Source organism: Narcine bancroftii, chromosome 4 (assembly GCF_036971445.1).
Source record: "Narcine bancroftii isolate sNarBan1 chromosome 4, sNarBan1.hap1, whole genome shotgun sequence".
Taxonomy (NCBI): Eukaryota; Metazoa; Chordata; class Chondrichthyes; order Torpediniformes; family Narcinidae; genus Narcine; species Narcine bancroftii.
Window position 1 is genome coordinate 293,487,348 of NC_091472.1, and position 18,174 is coordinate 293,505,521.

At 34.9% G+C, this 18,174-nt stretch overlaps 1 protein-coding gene across 15 annotated transcripts in view; it reads right to left on the reverse strand.

Moving 5' to 3' along the window:
* The window catches only part of pkp4 (plakophilin 4), a 198,259-nt gene that overhangs the window by 49,886 nt on the left and 130,199 nt on the right, over positions 1–18,174 (reverse strand). For all 15 annotated transcript variants that reach the window (XM_069935461.1, XM_069935462.1, XM_069935459.1 and 12 more), the window contains 3 exons: positions 14,869–15,089; positions 11,979–12,107; positions 9,053–9,266 (listed from right to left, as the gene is read on the reverse strand). In XM_069935461.1, coding sequence (XP_069791562.1) covers positions 9,053–9,266; positions 11,979–12,107; positions 14,869–15,089 — 564 coding nt within the window. The remainder of the gene's footprint in view (positions 1–9,052; positions 9,267–11,978; positions 12,108–14,868; positions 15,090–18,174) is intronic.

Sequence of the window (18,174 nt, forward strand, 5' to 3'; positions counted from 1 at the left end):
GTGACATGGAGTTTTACACGATAAATTTATTTGGGTTTCTGCTAAAACGAAAACCATGAACCGTACTTTTTAAATAGGGATATCAATCCATTTTTTCAAACTATCAAAATAATTTCATGCCAGAGATAAGCAAACAAATGATTCAAGGATCACAAACTTGCCCTCCTTATCTGGCCAGGTGGAGTATTTGATACACGGCATCTTTTTTTTTATAAAAAATGAAAATTTGATTTAAGTTTGTGACAGGACTAACCATTCTTTTTTTTTTTTTTCCGAAACTTTATTTATTAATTTTAACATATGAAGAAAGTAAGTAATTCACGTACAGAAAAAATACAAAATAAAGTAATACAAATACAAAGTAACATAGTTAATACAATACCAATCTCGGCATCTCCCCCTAACAACTAAAAACTAAGAGTAAAAAAACCTATTTTTAACCCCTAAACCCCCCCTCCCCACCCCCACGATAAAGAGTGAAGAATTAATACTATTAGTATAATAAAAAAAATAAAAAATATATATCTTAAAAAAAAGATTGATATATATAAAAAAAACAAAAAAAAAATTAAAGTATTAATTATTAATCAAAAAAATTTTTATTATATAAAAATATATATGAGGACTAACCATTCTTCACTTGACTTTGTAAAATAAAGATATATGAAAGGATTTCAGGTGGATAAAAGTGTAGAGGCATAAGGCCATGGGCTCAAGACAATGAAATGATGTAGCCAGACAGTAAAGGGATGAGATGTTCTGGGGACATCATGGTAAAGGGTGCCAGATCATGTTAGTGCTGAGAAATGATGTGATGGGGGTGGGGATGAGGGGTCAGGCAGGGAATACCTCACGGAGACTGCAACCCTTATCCAGAAGGGAAAAGGTAACCTACTATTCTGTACTGAATCTGAGATTTAGCAGATTAGAAATGATACAACGCAATTGCTGGAATTCAATGGAATCCAGGACGTGGAGTCTACTCTTGGAGGTCCACAGCATTCTCCAACAGTACCAGAGCACCATAGGGCTGTGTTCTCAGTCCCCTGTTCATCTCATAATACACCTACGACTGTGTGGCTTGGTATGACAATAATACTATCTACAAATTCACTGACTATATTCACTGGGTTGTATAAAAAGGTGCGATGAGTCAGCATGCAGGATGGAGATTGAAAACTTGGCTGAATGGTGCACCAACAACCTTGCACTCAATGTCACAAAAACTAAGGAGCTGATTGTTGACTTCAGGCAGGGAAAACTGGAGGTATATAATCCAGTGGTCATTGGGGATTAGAGATGGAGAGGGTGAGCAAATTTAAGTTCTTGGGAGTCACTATCTCAGAGGATCTTTCTTGAAGCCAACACACAAACAGCATCGTGAAGAAAGCAAGTCAGCGCCTTTACTTCCTCAGGATTTTGCGGAGGTTTGTAATTATATTGGAAACTCTGGCAAATTTCTACCGCTGTGCAGTTGAAAGTGTGCTGACCGGCTGCATCACGGTCTAGTATGGGACACCAATGCCCCTGAGTGTAAAGCCCTGCAGAAGGAAGTGGACACAGCCCAAGACATCATGGATAAAACCCTCCCCACCATCAAGAACATCCACAGGAAACACTGCCGTTGGAGAGCAGCAGCAATTATCACCATCCAACAACACACTCTATTGTCACTGCCACCATCAGGAATGTATAGGTGCCACAAGACTCACTCCACCAGCTTCAGGAACAGCTGCTACCCCTCCACTATCAGACCCCTCAACAACAAACTCAATCAGGGACTTATTTAAGGACTCTTATGCATTTTATTGATTTTTTTTTCTCTATCTCTGTATTGCATAGTTTGTTTACCTATGTACATTGAGTTAGTTTTTTTTGCACTGCCAATAAATGGTAATTCTGTCTCACATGCAGGAGAAAGAATCTTAGGGTTGTATGTGATATCATGCATGTACTCTGACAATAAATCTGAAATCATTAGAAATTACACTCCAATCTTTTGCAAGGCCAGGACTGAGAATAAAGTAAGAAATCAAGGGCAAGACAAATGATATTTTAAATTATTAAATTATTTTCTTAAATGTAATGTCAATTATTTTTACACTTAAAGTATTTTAATTAATTTAATTTTTGTGATACATTTTAGTAATTACATCAATTGTAATTATTTTTAAATGTTACCAACACAAGCCAAGTTCTTTCATTCAACTTTATTTTTGCTAACCAAGCCATGAAAGACCCCAACAATGAAGACGCTGTTTACATCCGGTACCGCACGGATGGCAGTCTCTTCAATCTGAGGCGCCTGCAAGCTCACACCAAGACACAAGAGAAACTTGTCCGTGAACTACTCTTTGCAGATGATGCCGCTTTAGTTGCCCATTCAGAGCCAGCTCTTCAGCGCTTGACGTCCTGCTTTGCGGAAACTGCCAAAATGTTTGGCCTGGAAGTCAGCCTGAAGAAAACTGAGGTCCTCCATCAGCCAGCTCCCCACCATGACTACCAGCCCCCCCACATCTCCATCGGGCACACAAAACTCAAAACGGTCAACCAGTTTACCTATCTCGGCTGCACCATTTCATCAGATACAAGGATCGACAATGAGATAGACAACAGACTCGCCAAGGCAAATAGCGCCTTTGGAAGACTACACAAAAGAGTCTGGAAAAACAACCAACTGAAAAACCTCACAAAGATAAGCGTATACAGAGCCGTTGTCATACCCACACTCCTGTTCGGCTCCGAATCATGGGTCCTCTACCGGCACCACCTACGGCTCCTAGAACGCTTCCACCAGCGTTGTCTCCGCTCCATCCTCAACATCCATTGGAGCGCTCACACCCCTAACGTCGAGGTACTCGAGATGGCAGAGGTCGACAGCATCGAGTCCACGCTGCTGAAGATCCAGCTGCGCTGGATGGGTCACGTCTCCAGAATGGAGGACCATCGCCTTCCCAAGATCGTATTATATGGCGAGCTCTCCACTGGCCACCGTGACAGAGGTGCACCAAAGAAAAGGTACAAGGACTGCCTAAAGAAATCTCTTGGTGCCTGCCACATTGACCACCGCCAGTGGGCTGATAACGCCTCAAACCGTGCATCTTGGCGCCTCACAGTTTGGCGGGCAGCAGCCTCCTTTGAAGAAGACCGCAGAGCCCACCTCTCTGACAAAAGGCAAAGGAGGAAAAACCCAACACCCAACCCCAACCAACCAATTTTCCCTTGCAACCGCTGCAATCGTGTCTGCCTGTCCCGCATCGGACTGGTCAGCCACAAACGAGCCTGCAGCTGACGTGGACTTTTTACCCCCTCCATAAATCTTCGTCCGCGAAGCCAAGCCAAAGAAAAAAAGAAGAAAGAAAAATTTTCTGTCAAGGCCTATAAGACCATTCAAAGGAGGAGCCTGGTAGCCTGGATCAAAGAAGATTCAGTCCCATGTACCAAAACCTGCTTCTTTTGAAGCCAATCAAATAATTTTGGAGTGAAGAACTTAAATGACAAACGTACAACATCACTTTGTAAAACATATTGCATTGTTTTGCTCGTTCACTAAAAATTCTGGCTAGATTATAGCTCAGTGTGGTAAATGAAAGAAAATTCTGTAGAAATGCACAAAGTTATCATCCAAGTTTACTAATACACACTGACAGGGGGCACTACACTTTTTTTCCTCCCTCCATAGCTTTCTGAATATATATTTTAATTATTTGAGTTATTTTCATCTTACATTTCTTATTGATTTATCTGTTACTGTTTCAGCATCTTGAAATATACAAATAGAATTTGTAGATCATACAAATATTTGTAAAATCTATTTAATAAACCTGTCTTGCAACCCTTACTTGAACCAAACAAGCCTACCTTTCAAAATTGCTACGAATGCAGTTAAAATATTGCTGATACCTTTTGATTCATATTTGCAAGTTGCCTTTCTAAGGTCCCACAAACTCATGTTTGTCTTTGCATGACTTCTGATTTAACTGCATCTTAAGTGCTATCGAAATTTTTTTTTTTGAATGTAGGATTTTTTTGTCAGTCTAATTTAATTTAAAGTTTTTATTAAAGTTTATTCCCAATAACCATTCTATGATTATAAAATATTTAAAGTTAATTCTTATTTTCCTTCCATAAATTCTTTCTTCATCCAAATGTTTCCACTTATCTCTTCTTTAATTGCACTTTGAAGTTTACTTTAATTGGCAAAAAAGTAACTTGTTTAAGAAACAGATATAATTTTCAATGCAATGGTACGAATATTAAGATCAATGTTCAAAATGAAGTTTGATGCAATTTGTTAAATCAAATGCTGCAATTTCACTTGCTACTGTAGAAGAATCTATTATTAATGATTAAATGTGCATAGGTATGATAACAATTTACATTAAAATATCAAAATGATTAAAAGCATTGTTTTTTCTGATACTTGGAACTTTTATAATGATGGTTCCTTTAAAATTCCATTTCATGGATAAATTTTTTGCAGTACAGATTGCAATTAGACCATTGTAGTTCAAAAAATGACATCTAAATTCTTTCACTGAAGACAGTCAAATTAGTGTACAACAAAATCAGAAAAAAAATTTGATGATTTGATGCTGGAGAATTAATGAAGGCTTACAATCTCGATGGGAAGTCACTTGAAAAACATCAGTTAAAAAGTTGTTAGCAATCTTTTTTTAATCATTATTTATGTAAAATCAACAGTCATCCCCTTTTTCCCTTTGTTAGTTACTCTTTTTTTTCTTGAATGATTTAAACTACAGGACTGACCCGTTAGTTACTCTTCATCACCATTTATATCTCCATTATATCCCATTACTTTCATGTGTAAGTTGTTACTTTAGCATTGCTCGTTTTATTGGATGTAACCAGGACAGGACAGCAGAGCCAACAGCAATGATCTAAAGCAAAGGCTAGTGAGTTAAAAAATATAGCTAAATATAACTGGGCAGTTGAGGTGAGCAGAGAGCTGCAGAGAAATAATGTTGAGCTGAGGCAGTAATAAAAAGCAGGTAGCGGTCACAAGCACAAGCAATGTGCCACAGATTACACTGACCAGGCATCAGAGAGTGTAGCATACATAAAATATATGTTAAAAGATAGATAAAATTAAAAACAAAACTTACCAGTTAAAAAGGTTGAAAAAGAAAATGTCAGATGGGCTAATGCTACCTATATGGGAGAACTGAAAGGCAATGAAAGGTAAGTATAACAGTAATGCAAGCAGGTGTTACAGCATGACTTATTAATTGTAATGTAAGCAGGTGTTATATCAGATATTAGCAATTATAGCAAGTCATGACAAAATCATTATAAAGGATGTGTGACATCAAGGGAAGTGTTCAGTTATAGATGCAGAAATAGTTGAAGCAAAAGTACGTGCAGCAAATCCTGGAAGCACTCGAAGTATGGGTTGCAAACACTGGCTGCTAAGGGTAGAAAATCCATCAGGTGAAGAATCTGCACAATTTTTAACTGGTCTCACTGACACATCACATTAGGTACGCTAAAGAAGACTCCTATTCTTCCAACTTTGTTAGCTGCTGCCAATCGAGCAAAGAATTGACAATGGTTCTGGGAAATTTCTATCATTGCACAGACAAAACCAAAATTTACAGAAGACAATAGAATTATGCAAGATATTTAATTTGTAAGTGGAAAATGCTTAATGCTTAGAAAATAAACTTCAGCAAAACAAAGCAGGCAAGGTACAATTTCCTGTCAAGTGCATTCTTCTGGGCAAAATGCATACCAAAAAATGAAGCCATATTCAAATCATACTACTCAACATGAAATCTTGTTTTAATCAATATGCCCACTGAAAACAAAAATTGGAAGGGTGAAATTCCCTCTAGACCCGAAATTGTTTCTTCTGGGAAATTTGGCAATTATAAAAGTTAAAAGTTAGGTGTTAAAATCACTAAGAAATTTAAAGATTTCTTTAAATTAAAAATGTTCTCCTTTATTAGATTTTGTGAAACAATATTTTACAAGATGGTCCCCATTGACTTTGTCTTTGGTTGGTCATATAAATGCTGTTAAGGTGATAATATTACCTAGATTTTTATACCTATTTCAAACTGTCCCAATTTTTATTCCGAAATCTTATTTTGATAATATTGATTCTAAGATTTCATCTTATATTTGGAATGCTAAGGGGGCCAGATTGAATAAGCTTCACTTACAGAAACCTAAGAAGGATAGTGATATAGCCTTACCAACTTTGAGATTTTACTTTTGGGCAGTTAATATTCACTATTTATTTTTGGATTTATTAATTTGATTGTCCACTCTGGGTAGATTTGGAATTGAATTTTTCCAGAATAATTCCTTATCTTCTTTTTTTGGACAAGCATTACCTTTTAGACCATCTAAAATCGGTAAGCATATTTCTAAATCAATTACTAAATATTCATTACATATTTGGTTTCAAGACTAAAAATGCTTTTTAGACTAAAAAAATTTGCCTTGGCTAATATATATCTTATTTTTTTTACATCATCTGGTCTTGACTGAACCTTCCTTATTTGGAAGATTAAAGGAATTATCTCTTTTGTAGATTTATTCGCTGATGGTGTTTTGATGTCTTTTGAATAACTTTGTACCAAATATAATTTACCATATATGCATTTTTTTTAGATATCTACAGATTAGAAATTTACTGAATATGGTAATATCTAATATTACAACAACCAGATTTACGACACTTTGTTCTGGTTAAACCCCTTTCAGAAGGATTGAATGGGTACTATTTATACTCTTATATTAAATTTGAGATTAGTCCCTAGGGATAAAATTCGACAAACATGGGAATCGGAACTTCAACTAACATTATCTCCTGAAACATGGGCAAGAATTACTAGACGAGTTAATACTTCTTCAATATGTGCACGTCATTCTTTCATACAATTTAAAATAATTCATAGAGGTTATAGATAAACTAGCTCATATCTTTCCTAATACAAGTTCTATTTGTGATTGATGCAATTCTGATGTGGCTTCATTGACTCATATGTTTTAGTCATGTCCTGCATTAGAAAAATTTTGGAAAGATATTTTTAAAACTATCAATGATAGTGGTTATTCATTTAGAACCTAACCCCTTAATTGCTCTTTTCAGAATTACAGATGTAGGTTGTTTACATAGTCCTGCAAATGAAGTTATAGCTTGTTCTATACTATTAGCTAGAAGAGCCATTTTACTTAAATGGAAAGACTGATTCTCCTACATTATTTCAATGGCTTTCTCATGTCATGTTTTTTTTTAAATTGAGAAAAAAAATCAGAAGTCGTACTTTAAATACAACTACTAAATTTGAAGAAATATGGAAACATTATTGATTACTTTAATGGGATATAATTGGTGTTATTCTATGAACTAGCTCTTCCTTTCCAGATGTAATATAATTATTGTCGTTTAGTTATCTGTAGGTGTGGACCGGAGCTATGTTTTAAACTATGTGGCAGATCCTTGGGATAGGCCACTCAGTTTTTTTTTAAATTATGATTTTTTTAAAGTAGATTAGGTGTTTTTTAAAAAAATCTTTGTTTTCTTTGTTAGGAGAACTATTTCTAATATGTCACATTTTCACTCTTTGGAATTTTATATATGATACATATATTATATAGACATATACCAAGTAGACTTGGACATACCATTTAATTGTGTTATTTCTCTTCTCCATATGTTTATGCAGTGTATATTATGAAATATTAATAAAAAGATTGAAAAAGAAAGAAAAGTTAACTTCTCCAGAAGTAAATCTAAATTTATTAAAATTGCGTTGTCAGTAGCCAGGAAATGTATATCAGTAACATGGAAATCAGATTCTCTACTTCACACTGATTGCTAGAACATGGAAGTGCGAAGTTGCATTCCCCTTGAGAAGATTACTTATTGTATTAGGAATAGACATAGTTTGTTCATCAAAATTTGGCAACCTTATTTTGATTAATACTTAAATGCCCAGATTGTATAATTTATTTTGATATTTGTCAATTAGTACACTCCTTATTAGAAATGTAAAACTTTTAAAATGATGTGACTTTGAGATGTTGAACTTTGCTCCTGTTGCTTTTACTTTTCTATTTTCTTTTGTTTTATCTCCCTCTATTTTCTGCTGTCTGTCCCCTTTTCTTTCAAACCTGGAGAGGGGACGCTGGGAGAAGAGAGACTCTCCTTTCCTTTTATTTTTTTCAGACCTTATGAATGGTTTCTATGATTTTATATTCAATATATTATTGTTATATTAATTGAGCCCTATGTTCTGTATTTTCTTAAGACTTAAATAAAATATTTAAAAAATGCCCACTGAAATTTACATCCATGTCTATTCTGGAATGACAGCCCTATACTCCAAAAATATCACATTTGACTCCTAAAAACAAAAAAGTGAGATTTTTGCACTGCAACTTTCCCACACAGAGGTTGTCTGCTACCACAGCAACCTACAAAGAATATTTAAAAATTGAAGCAGAATTAATTATTAAAAATCAAAACAAAACGATTCTGTAAAATTCTGGACCATCAGATACCAATAGATTTAAAAGCCACCATGTCTACATTCTTCTACGATTCGAGATCACTAAAGTAATATTATAAATAACATGAAATCATTTTTACCATTACATTTTAATTGATTACTTCTGCAGTAGAATTATGGAGCATTAACTACAGGTAGTGGTTGATTTAAATATTATATCACTGCTAATCAGTAACTCGTTACCAATTGATTGAAATGAACTGTACGAGAGATAGTTATTGGAGTGAAGGAAAGAGAAGTCAGTACATCAAATAAATTTAACAGTATTGTTTTTCTAATGTAATAATTAGATATTTTTTTAGATTCAAGAAGAGAACTTCGCATCCATAGATCGTTGCCACTCTAAAATGTAATACACACAAACTGCCTCTTAAAAATATAAACATTATTGATTTACAACCACCTTTCAATGGCTCAGAAACCATTTCTTGGTACAGAGCCACAAAAAGTTACTTAGTTTTACTTTATTAACATAGTCAAAGAACTTTTAATAACATACCAACACTTACCAGTAATGAGCTCCCTCATTTCAGCATCGACAGTTTTTCGTAACAAGCGCAATAGAGCTGGGATTCCACCAGCATTCTTCACAGCTATTTTATTGTCATCAGTTGTTCTTCCGTAAACTAGATTGCGCAGGGCACCACATGCATTCTTCTGTACTTCGAGGACTTTATGATCCAGAAGATTAACTAAGTATTTAATTCCACCCAATAAGCACACCTGGGCAAATAAGTTATATAACTCACTTTAAATATTATTGTCAATAGAAAATTAGTTGATATTTCAAAGATAAACCATTAATATCCTTCTAAATCGACATTATCAAACACTCACCATATTATTTAGATCAATGAGAAAGGCCACAGAGTCCAAAATTTAACATTCAATCTCTCTGACCAGAAAATGTAAAATTCATCATTCAGCATTGAGACCATATTCACTGAAATTACTTGAAGGATCAGCAAACTTGGCAGAGTGATTCACTTGCTTGTTTTAGAAACAAATCAAAGAAATTCAGCCTCTCCATGGAAAGGATATAGCTTGTTTTACTTGACTGATAGCAGTCTGATACTTGGGTTGAAAATTGAAAATTATATTTACATGTGTTTTAGTTTATTTTCACATTCTCTCATTCTCCTTTCTAATTGGTTGCATGGTCCAACCCCATTTAGTGATAATCTATTTACATTTTCTTTTCCAAAGCAATAATGAAATAAGCTTACTAGGTAGGGGCCATTAAAGAGCAGATTAATTCATCTTATCCTGACAAACTTTGTCAGAAACAATAGCTTTTACTGAATAACAAAACTTTCCACATTTGGTGTGAGTGATGTCAGAAATCGGCACTTTTGCCCAAAAATATTAACTATTTTATTGAGACTTCTTCAAGCAATCATAGACGGTTGTTTGATGAACAATTATTTTACAGCTAGTGATGTGCTCATTAAGAAGTTTAAATTACTATACTTAATATATGCCAACAGTTATGCTTCAAATATTGTAATGCTGTGAAATAGTAATTTTACTAGGATTAATTAAATACATCAATTTCAAAACTATATTCCCTTTCACCAAATAGTCTATTAAAAAATATTCAGTTTGATCATCCACATGACCAGGAGACAGTACATGGAAAAGGATTAGTATAACTATGCACCATTTCCATTTCTATAGAATAAAAGTAGGCAAATATTCTATATGGCTTCATATTTTTTTTTAACATGAAAGCTTCTTTATAGCATCATTTCAACATATAGAAAATTGAAATGCCAGTCATTCCCACTAAATTTTTTAATGCCAGTAGGTAAATGTTTCAACAAAACAAACCAGTTCACATATTAAAAGGCATGCAAAAATAATTTTTTCATCTGCAAGTGAATAGAGGCAAAAAATTATTTTAAAAAAAGATTTAAGTTGCATAAATGGCGTTACTGTTTGCTTCAAGTTTTAACTTGTAAATTTGTTCGCCCATCCTTAATATAAACTTTAATTTGTAGTGGTTGAACATGATCTTCAGCTTGCCTAAATTAAGTATAGAAGTCAATTTTTGCTAGTTCACACATAAAATTCACTTGATTGCAGCATGTTTATAATAATGTGTAAAAAAAACCCCACCCCTATTTAAAGCAAATAAATTGTATTAACTTCAGCCATGTTTCTTTCCTGTATCTTCCAGGACATTATAAAATCTTAAGATATTAAAATTATATATGTCCAAATGCCAAACAAAAAAATGTTTAATGCAATTTTCCATTTGCCATTAATAACACTGCCAATATATTTTAAATATCCATTACTTTCACAGATGTGCAAGTACAATGAACACAATTTTGCAGCTTTGTTTCAAAGTCTCTCATTATTACAAATTTCAATTTCCTTCAAAGGAAAAAACATGAGGAAAAACATCAAAATGCTATTGCCAAGACGGAACAGGGATATTCATTCCTATCCAGCCAGGATGCTGGTCAATTCCTGTCATTGTACTTGATTCACTTTGGATGGACAGCATAATAACAAATTAGGATTGATCCTGCAGTTTTATAATCAGGGATATCAAGATTGGCAAAAACAAAGCTATAGTTTTTGGTGTCAATTATAAACTCTGTACCTTTTAATCATGATTTTTCATCTTTAAACACAGAACAACCTCTTTTAAATCGTGATGCAAAGAGGGGTAGATTAATGATTTATCTAGCATTTTACAATCATGCAGAATTTTATTCCATCACATTATGCAACTGATGCATTCTTTACTCCTCAACTCCAGCCATACGACTAACTTTTGAAAAAAAATGTTTAAGAACTCGGCATGCAAATCAGAATGTATGTCAAACAGGTAAATCAAAAATCAACATGTATGAGAATCATGCAATTCCACATGTAAGCAATCCCACAATGAGCTCTGTAATTGAAACATTCATCCAGGATGCTGATTATCAGAACTGAATGTCTGACAACCTGCCTAACAGAACACAGGTTGTACACAGATTAGAAGATAGACCTGGGTGTCCTCCAAGTTTAGCGAGAACTTGATCCCTCATCTTCAAGTAGTTGACAAGAAGAGAACAGAATGAACCAAAGAAAGTATGTGCAAGTGGATAACAGAAAAAATCATTTTTCTTGGTTTTATTTTCCCTGAACCCACGTCCTTTATGTTAAAAGCCTACCTAAATGGATGTAAATTAATAAAGATAATTAGCTAGCATGCATCAGGAACATTCTCAATTTACAGAAAGTTTTAATTTAAATTTAGGAACTAATATTAGTAAAATGAAGAATTTTCAGTGGTAAAGACTGAAATTATAATTTGTAGGTGTCTTGCAGTGCACATTGTTCAAATTGCACGAATGATGGTTTGTTTATAATTTAAGTGTTCTATATCTCACTTTGTCTTTTATACCTTGTGTCCTGAGAATTAAAACAGACTCATACCTCTGTTTTCACTTTGTTATCTCCAAAACAGAGGTGCTGTAAATAGGCTGCTGCATTAGCTTGAACTGAAGGAAACTGATGTTGGAGCATATGAATCACTTCTGGTAACTCTGGATCTCGCCAAGCAAACTCCCTGATTTAAAGACATAAACATTAGTAAACTTCTTCTATCAACTTTTACAAATTAGGCAAAATAATCACTTGGTACGACAAAGTTCTTCCTAGCCTCCCATACTTCATACTCTATTGGAATATAAAGTAACATTTTCTTTTCTGATTTGAGGATAACTGATTCTGCAATCTTTAATAATGATCTTCTTGTTCATGGCAAATTGTGTCTACTTGTAATAACTATATAATAATTATTATTTTAAATATATAGTCATTCAGGCTTCTGTAATTTTGATTGGTATTTTTGGTTCAATGTTCCATGTTTAAAAATTCATCATATTCTAAAACTACAGATTTGATAAGCTTGTAGTGAATGCTACAGCAGGGCATTAAAACAAGACACTGATATGAGATGAGTACAATCGATACTAACTTTATTGACAGTTTGCCCTGCCTTTATATAGGCCCACTGGCCTGGTTGTTACGCCGCTTCCGGCAGAAATGATGTCACCGGCTTTCCGGCCATGGATAAGCTGGGGTTCCTGTTGGTGCTCACTGTTTCCTGTAGTGTGGCTGGCAGCCGTGAAAAAAGCTGATTTAGTCGGCGTGGCCTTGCAGGATTGCCACGTTCGGAAGCCAACTTATGTGTTGGGATGCTGCGGGCTGCTACAAGCTTACTTTTCATGCTTTTAAAAATATTTTTATTGAAATTTACAATTACACAAAATTAAACTGCACGGTTATATTTTAAGAAAAAATTGCAGAAGAAAAAAAAAGAAAAAACCATTTGGTCAAAACCTCTTCCATTTAGCAAAGTCAGGAAAAAAAAACCTAACACGTGGATATCAAATGACGACAACTCGGAAACCGACAACACAGCATTAAAGTTTAGATCAGTCTTAAAACTTCAGATTATGGTCATGGTCCATAAAAGGACCATATGTCTTTAAGAAATTAGTATTTGAATCTTTAATGGCATATCTAATTTTTTCCAAACTTAAACAGGATATATCATTCAACCATTGTGTATATGTAGGTGGAGTGTTATCCTTCCATTTGATCAATATTGCATGTCTGACCACCAATGAAGTAAAAGATAAAATTCAGTTTTGAGATGAAGTCAATAAAACATCATCATCATGATTATCCAAAGAGAGCAATTAAAGGGCAAGGTTCCAATTTAACTCAGAGTGTGTGGAAAAATATCTTTCCAAATTTTTTCTACATTAGGGGAAAACCAAAACATGTGAACGAAGGAAGCATCCACAATTTACATTTGTCACAGAGGATTTATATCAGAAATAAAAATAAGCTAATTTAGCTTTAGATAAATGTACTCTATGATTCACTTTAAATTGCAATAAACAATGTTGTGCACAAAGGGAGGTCGTATTAATCAAATTACAAATGGAATCCCAAACCTCCTCAGAAAATTAAAGATTCAAATCCTGTTCCCAATTGCTCTTGATCTTAACTAAAAGGGCTGTTCTTAAATCAAGTAAGAACAATTTGAGAGAAAGTGGAAATCCAAAAGTAAATCAAAAGAATTTGCCTTAGGAAAATTGGAAATCAAAATTAACAAAATGTCTAATTTTTAAATGTCTAAAAAATGTGTATCTAGTAAATTAAATTTTGCCACTAATTGTTCAAAACAAGCAAAACTATTAAGAATGAAAGGTCTTTGAAACATTTAATACCCAACCTATGCCATTAAATCATTAAAAACTGTGTCTTGCAAAGAAGGTTAAAAAAAAAGTGATTAGATATAATGTCTTCTTTGGCTTGGCTTCGCGGACGAAGATTTATGGAGGGGTAATGTCCACGTCAGCTGCAGGCTCGTTTGTGGCTGACAAGTATCGAAATCCAAAAAACCTTCTAAATTGCGCCCACATTCTCAAATTATGTTTATTTATTGGATTAATACTTATCTTATATAAAGAGGAGGATAAACAGGAACCTAAAATTGCTAACAAAGAAGTATTCTTTGTGAAATTCAATTCTATTTCTATCCATAAAGGGCAGTCAACCAAATTATCAAACTATAATAAAAATTACTTACGTACAGTGACCGCCCAATAATACAATTGAAAAATTGGGAAGTGCCAGTCCACCATTCCTTTTAGCTCTTTAAAGATGAGCTTTATTTAAGTGGGGGGGGGGGGGGGGGAAAGCTACATTTAAATTAATGCATTTTTCTTTAAATAACAAGTACTATCCAGAAATATCTTACTCTTTCATCAGCTCATTAAACTCTCAAGTCAAGTTTATCGTCATCTGATGAAACAGCGTTCTCAGGTCCCAAGTGTGAAACATGCAGACACACCACCGGGCACAACACACATGCAGACAAATAATACATATGCAGGACAAGTATTTTAATCTATAAAAAGAAATAAATATTGTTTTGTACAATTGAGAGTCTCGGATGGTTAGTGTGAGCAGTTCCTTTGTTTGTTCATAATTCTCACTGCCTGTGGGAAGAAGCTACAGATTACTCTGGAGAAAATTGCTCCCTTATTTCCTTTTCCAATACTTTGGAAGGCATTAGAGCTACCTCTTACTTTCATTAGATAGATACATCAAATGGGCTTGGTCATTTATAATGATCTTGTGATACACTTGTGTTAAGTTGAGAATGTCAGTACGGCTGGATTTACTGTATCTTCTAATTCAGTCACTGCTATTTATTCTAAATGAACAAATCAAATATAAACGCAATTGTAGTTGGTAAGATGTACATTGTCCCACGTATAGTTCAATAATTCAATCCCAATTACACCTGCCTTGGATCCTTCTGTATGCTGTCAATTGATGGGGATCTTGTTGTAGTTTCATCAGCTGGAATGTTATAATGAAGTCTAGAATAATTAGATTCAGTTGGCCGGTATGGAACTACTCTGTATGGATCACCATAATTGCCCATTGAATTTAGAGCAAAGTTACTTCTTTGGTAAGTCATTGTGCTACGTTGACTGGCTGATCGTTGCAAATTTCCAATGGCTATAAATAAGAAAAAAAATTTGACAAATTAAACTTTTAAACACTGAACAGATACGCCTAAACAAACCAGGATTGTAAACTAATTTTCGACAAAGCAGGAATGTTAGATTACTATTTCATGAAGTGATTAGAATGTATTTAATACATAGAACCAGTTTACAATTATGGCTAATTTGGTGGTGTGGTAACAAGCTACATTGCATGAACTATTTTTATTTATTGATAGAAATTTAAAATCCCCACTTATATGAGTCCTAGATTTCAAAATATATTTATATTTATCATTCACTAATGTATGTCAGACACACTAACAAAGTTCGACATTATCCCAAGTTCTCCAGATGCTACTACAACTATTCTTAACAATGATGAAGTAAACCACATTAATGAAAATACATTCAGCTTGTATCTTTTAAATCCCTTATTTAATTCCACACTGGTTTAAAGACTATTACTGAAGTATCTACTTAAAACACATTAAATTTCAACTGTTTACTCACCAATTATTTGCCTTTGTTATTAAATGCATGCTAGAGTCCAATGCACAAATTCAATGTGCAATATTATATTTGAGAAAAAAAACATTATTCCCTGAATACAATTCCAGAAAAAGTGCAATTTTTCCTGAGCAATATTACACAGTTCTTGTTAAAATAAATGCATTTAATTAGCTAATTACTTTAAAAGAAATTTTCCAACTACAAAATGTTTAGTGATTTTACTTGGAGTTAACTTTTTAAAGAATGTACAGCAATTCCATTCATTTTCAACTTCAGACATTACGAAAGAACAGATGCTGACAGTATTGATACCCATATAGACCCATAAGCCTTGGCCTGGAAAAGTCTATCCCAGGACGTCGTGGGAAGCAATGGAAGAAATTGTGGGTGTACTGACAGAGATATATGCATCTTCCTCAGCTAGGAGTGAGATACCAGAAGGCTGAAGTAATTTACCTTTAGTTAGGAACAGCTGCAAAGACAAGCTAAGGCATAGTTTAAGAATGCAGGGAAGGCCATTTAAGACAGAAATGAGGAGAAATTTTTTTACCCAGAGAGTTGTGGATCTGTGGAATGCATTGCCACAGAGGGTAGTGGGGGTGGATTCGCTGGATAGATTCAAGAGAGAGTTGGGCAGGGGAATTAAGGGTTACGGGGATAAGGCTATTGAAAGGGAAAGATCAGCCATGATTCGATAAATGGCGATGCTGGCTCAACGGGCCAATTAGCCTACTCCAGCACCTACTGACTATTGAATTAGATAGAGGTTACTGGAGGGGATTCTGAGAGACAGGATTTATCTTCATTTTGGAAAGCAAGTACTGATTAGGGATAGTCATCATGACTTTGTGCATTGGAAATTGTTTCTCACAAATTTGTGTTTTTTGAAGAGATTGATGAAGGCAGTTCAGTAGACATTGCCTACATTGACTTTCGAAAGGCTTTTGACAGAAGTTCCATGGGGTAAGGTGGCCTGGAAGGTTGGATCACATGGGATCCAGAGTAAGTTAGCAAAATGAATACTGGCTTTGTGGAAGGAGACAAAGAATGGAAGCAGAGGGTTGTTATTCAGATTGGAGGTCTGTGACCAGTGATGTGGAGCAGGAAGCAGCACTTGAACCACTATTATTTGTTAAATATTTTAACAATCTGCACAAGAATGCTGAGAATGAGAATGAAAAATGTGACTTTCAAAATTACTTTTGGAATATGGAGTTTCCTGGCAAGGTTAGTACTTGGCCCAGCCACAGATATCTGGAGAAATGTATGTGTCGTATAAGATGACTCTGTATAGGATGACCCTTGGAATTTCCACTTAAAACGTTTGAGTGATACCCTTTGTATATGACGCCCTCCCCAAAAAATCTAGCACTTACCGCTGACTAGTGGATGCTATTAAAAGCAAATAACAACATTTTAATAGCTAATTATCATGCAAAGGTTTAAATTTTATTTGGATAAACGAATTTCAGATCCTATTACAGACCATTTATTAGCCTGTGCAGAGTCGACAGCAGTTAGACCGGGAGGTTGGACCCTGTGGAAGAGTGCTGAGACTTCCCCAATAACTAATGGGGCAAGTGCGAGATTGCTTTGGAGCTGCAGGAAGATAGCAGTGGTGTTACAATTTCAGCATCAAGGTAATTTTAGACCCTTTGTACTGGATGACCCCCATTTTAAGTTTAAGATCATTCTACACAACGGCATATATAGTACAATAGCTTACATGGCCACTTCAGAGACAGTTTGGCAGGAATAACAAAACCTGAATCTTGGAAGAACTCATGAAAAATCTGTGCTGGGGAAAGGCATGTAGAACCAAGAACATTATAACATAGAAACAGGCCCTTTGGCTTTTCTAGTCAGTGCTGAACTATTATTCTGCCTTGTCCCACTGACCTGCACCCAGACCACAGCCCTCCACAACCCTCTCATCCATGTACCTTTCCTAATTTTTCTTAAATGTGAAAATTGAGCCCGCATTTCCCACTTTGGCTGGCAGCTTGTTCCACCCTCCCACAACTCTCAATGTGAAGAAGTTTCCCCTAATGTTCCCCCTAAATATTTCCCCTTTTAGCCTTAATCCATGTCCTCTGGTTTGTGTTTCACCTAACTTCAGTGGAAAAAGCCTACTTGCATTTACTTTTTGTATAGCCCTCATAATTTTGTACTGTATATCAAATCTCCCTGCATTCTCCTGCACTCCAGGGAATAAAGTCCTAACCTGTTTAATCTTTCTCTGTAGCTCAGTTCCTGAAGTCTGGCAACATCCAAGTAAATCTTTTCTGCACTCTTTCAATCTTACTGATATCTTTCCTGTAGTTAGGTGACCAAAACTGCACACAATACTCCAAAATTGGCCTCACCATAACATCTCAACTCCTATACTCAATGCTTTGATTTACAAAGGCCAAAATGACAAAATTCCTCCTTCTGATCCTATCTACCTGATGCCTCTTTCAGGGAATTAGGTATCTATACTCCCAGATACCTCTGTTCTACTACAGTCATCAGTGCCCTACCATTTACTATACATGCCCTACCTTGGTTTGTCCTTCCAAAATGCAACACCTCACACTTATCCG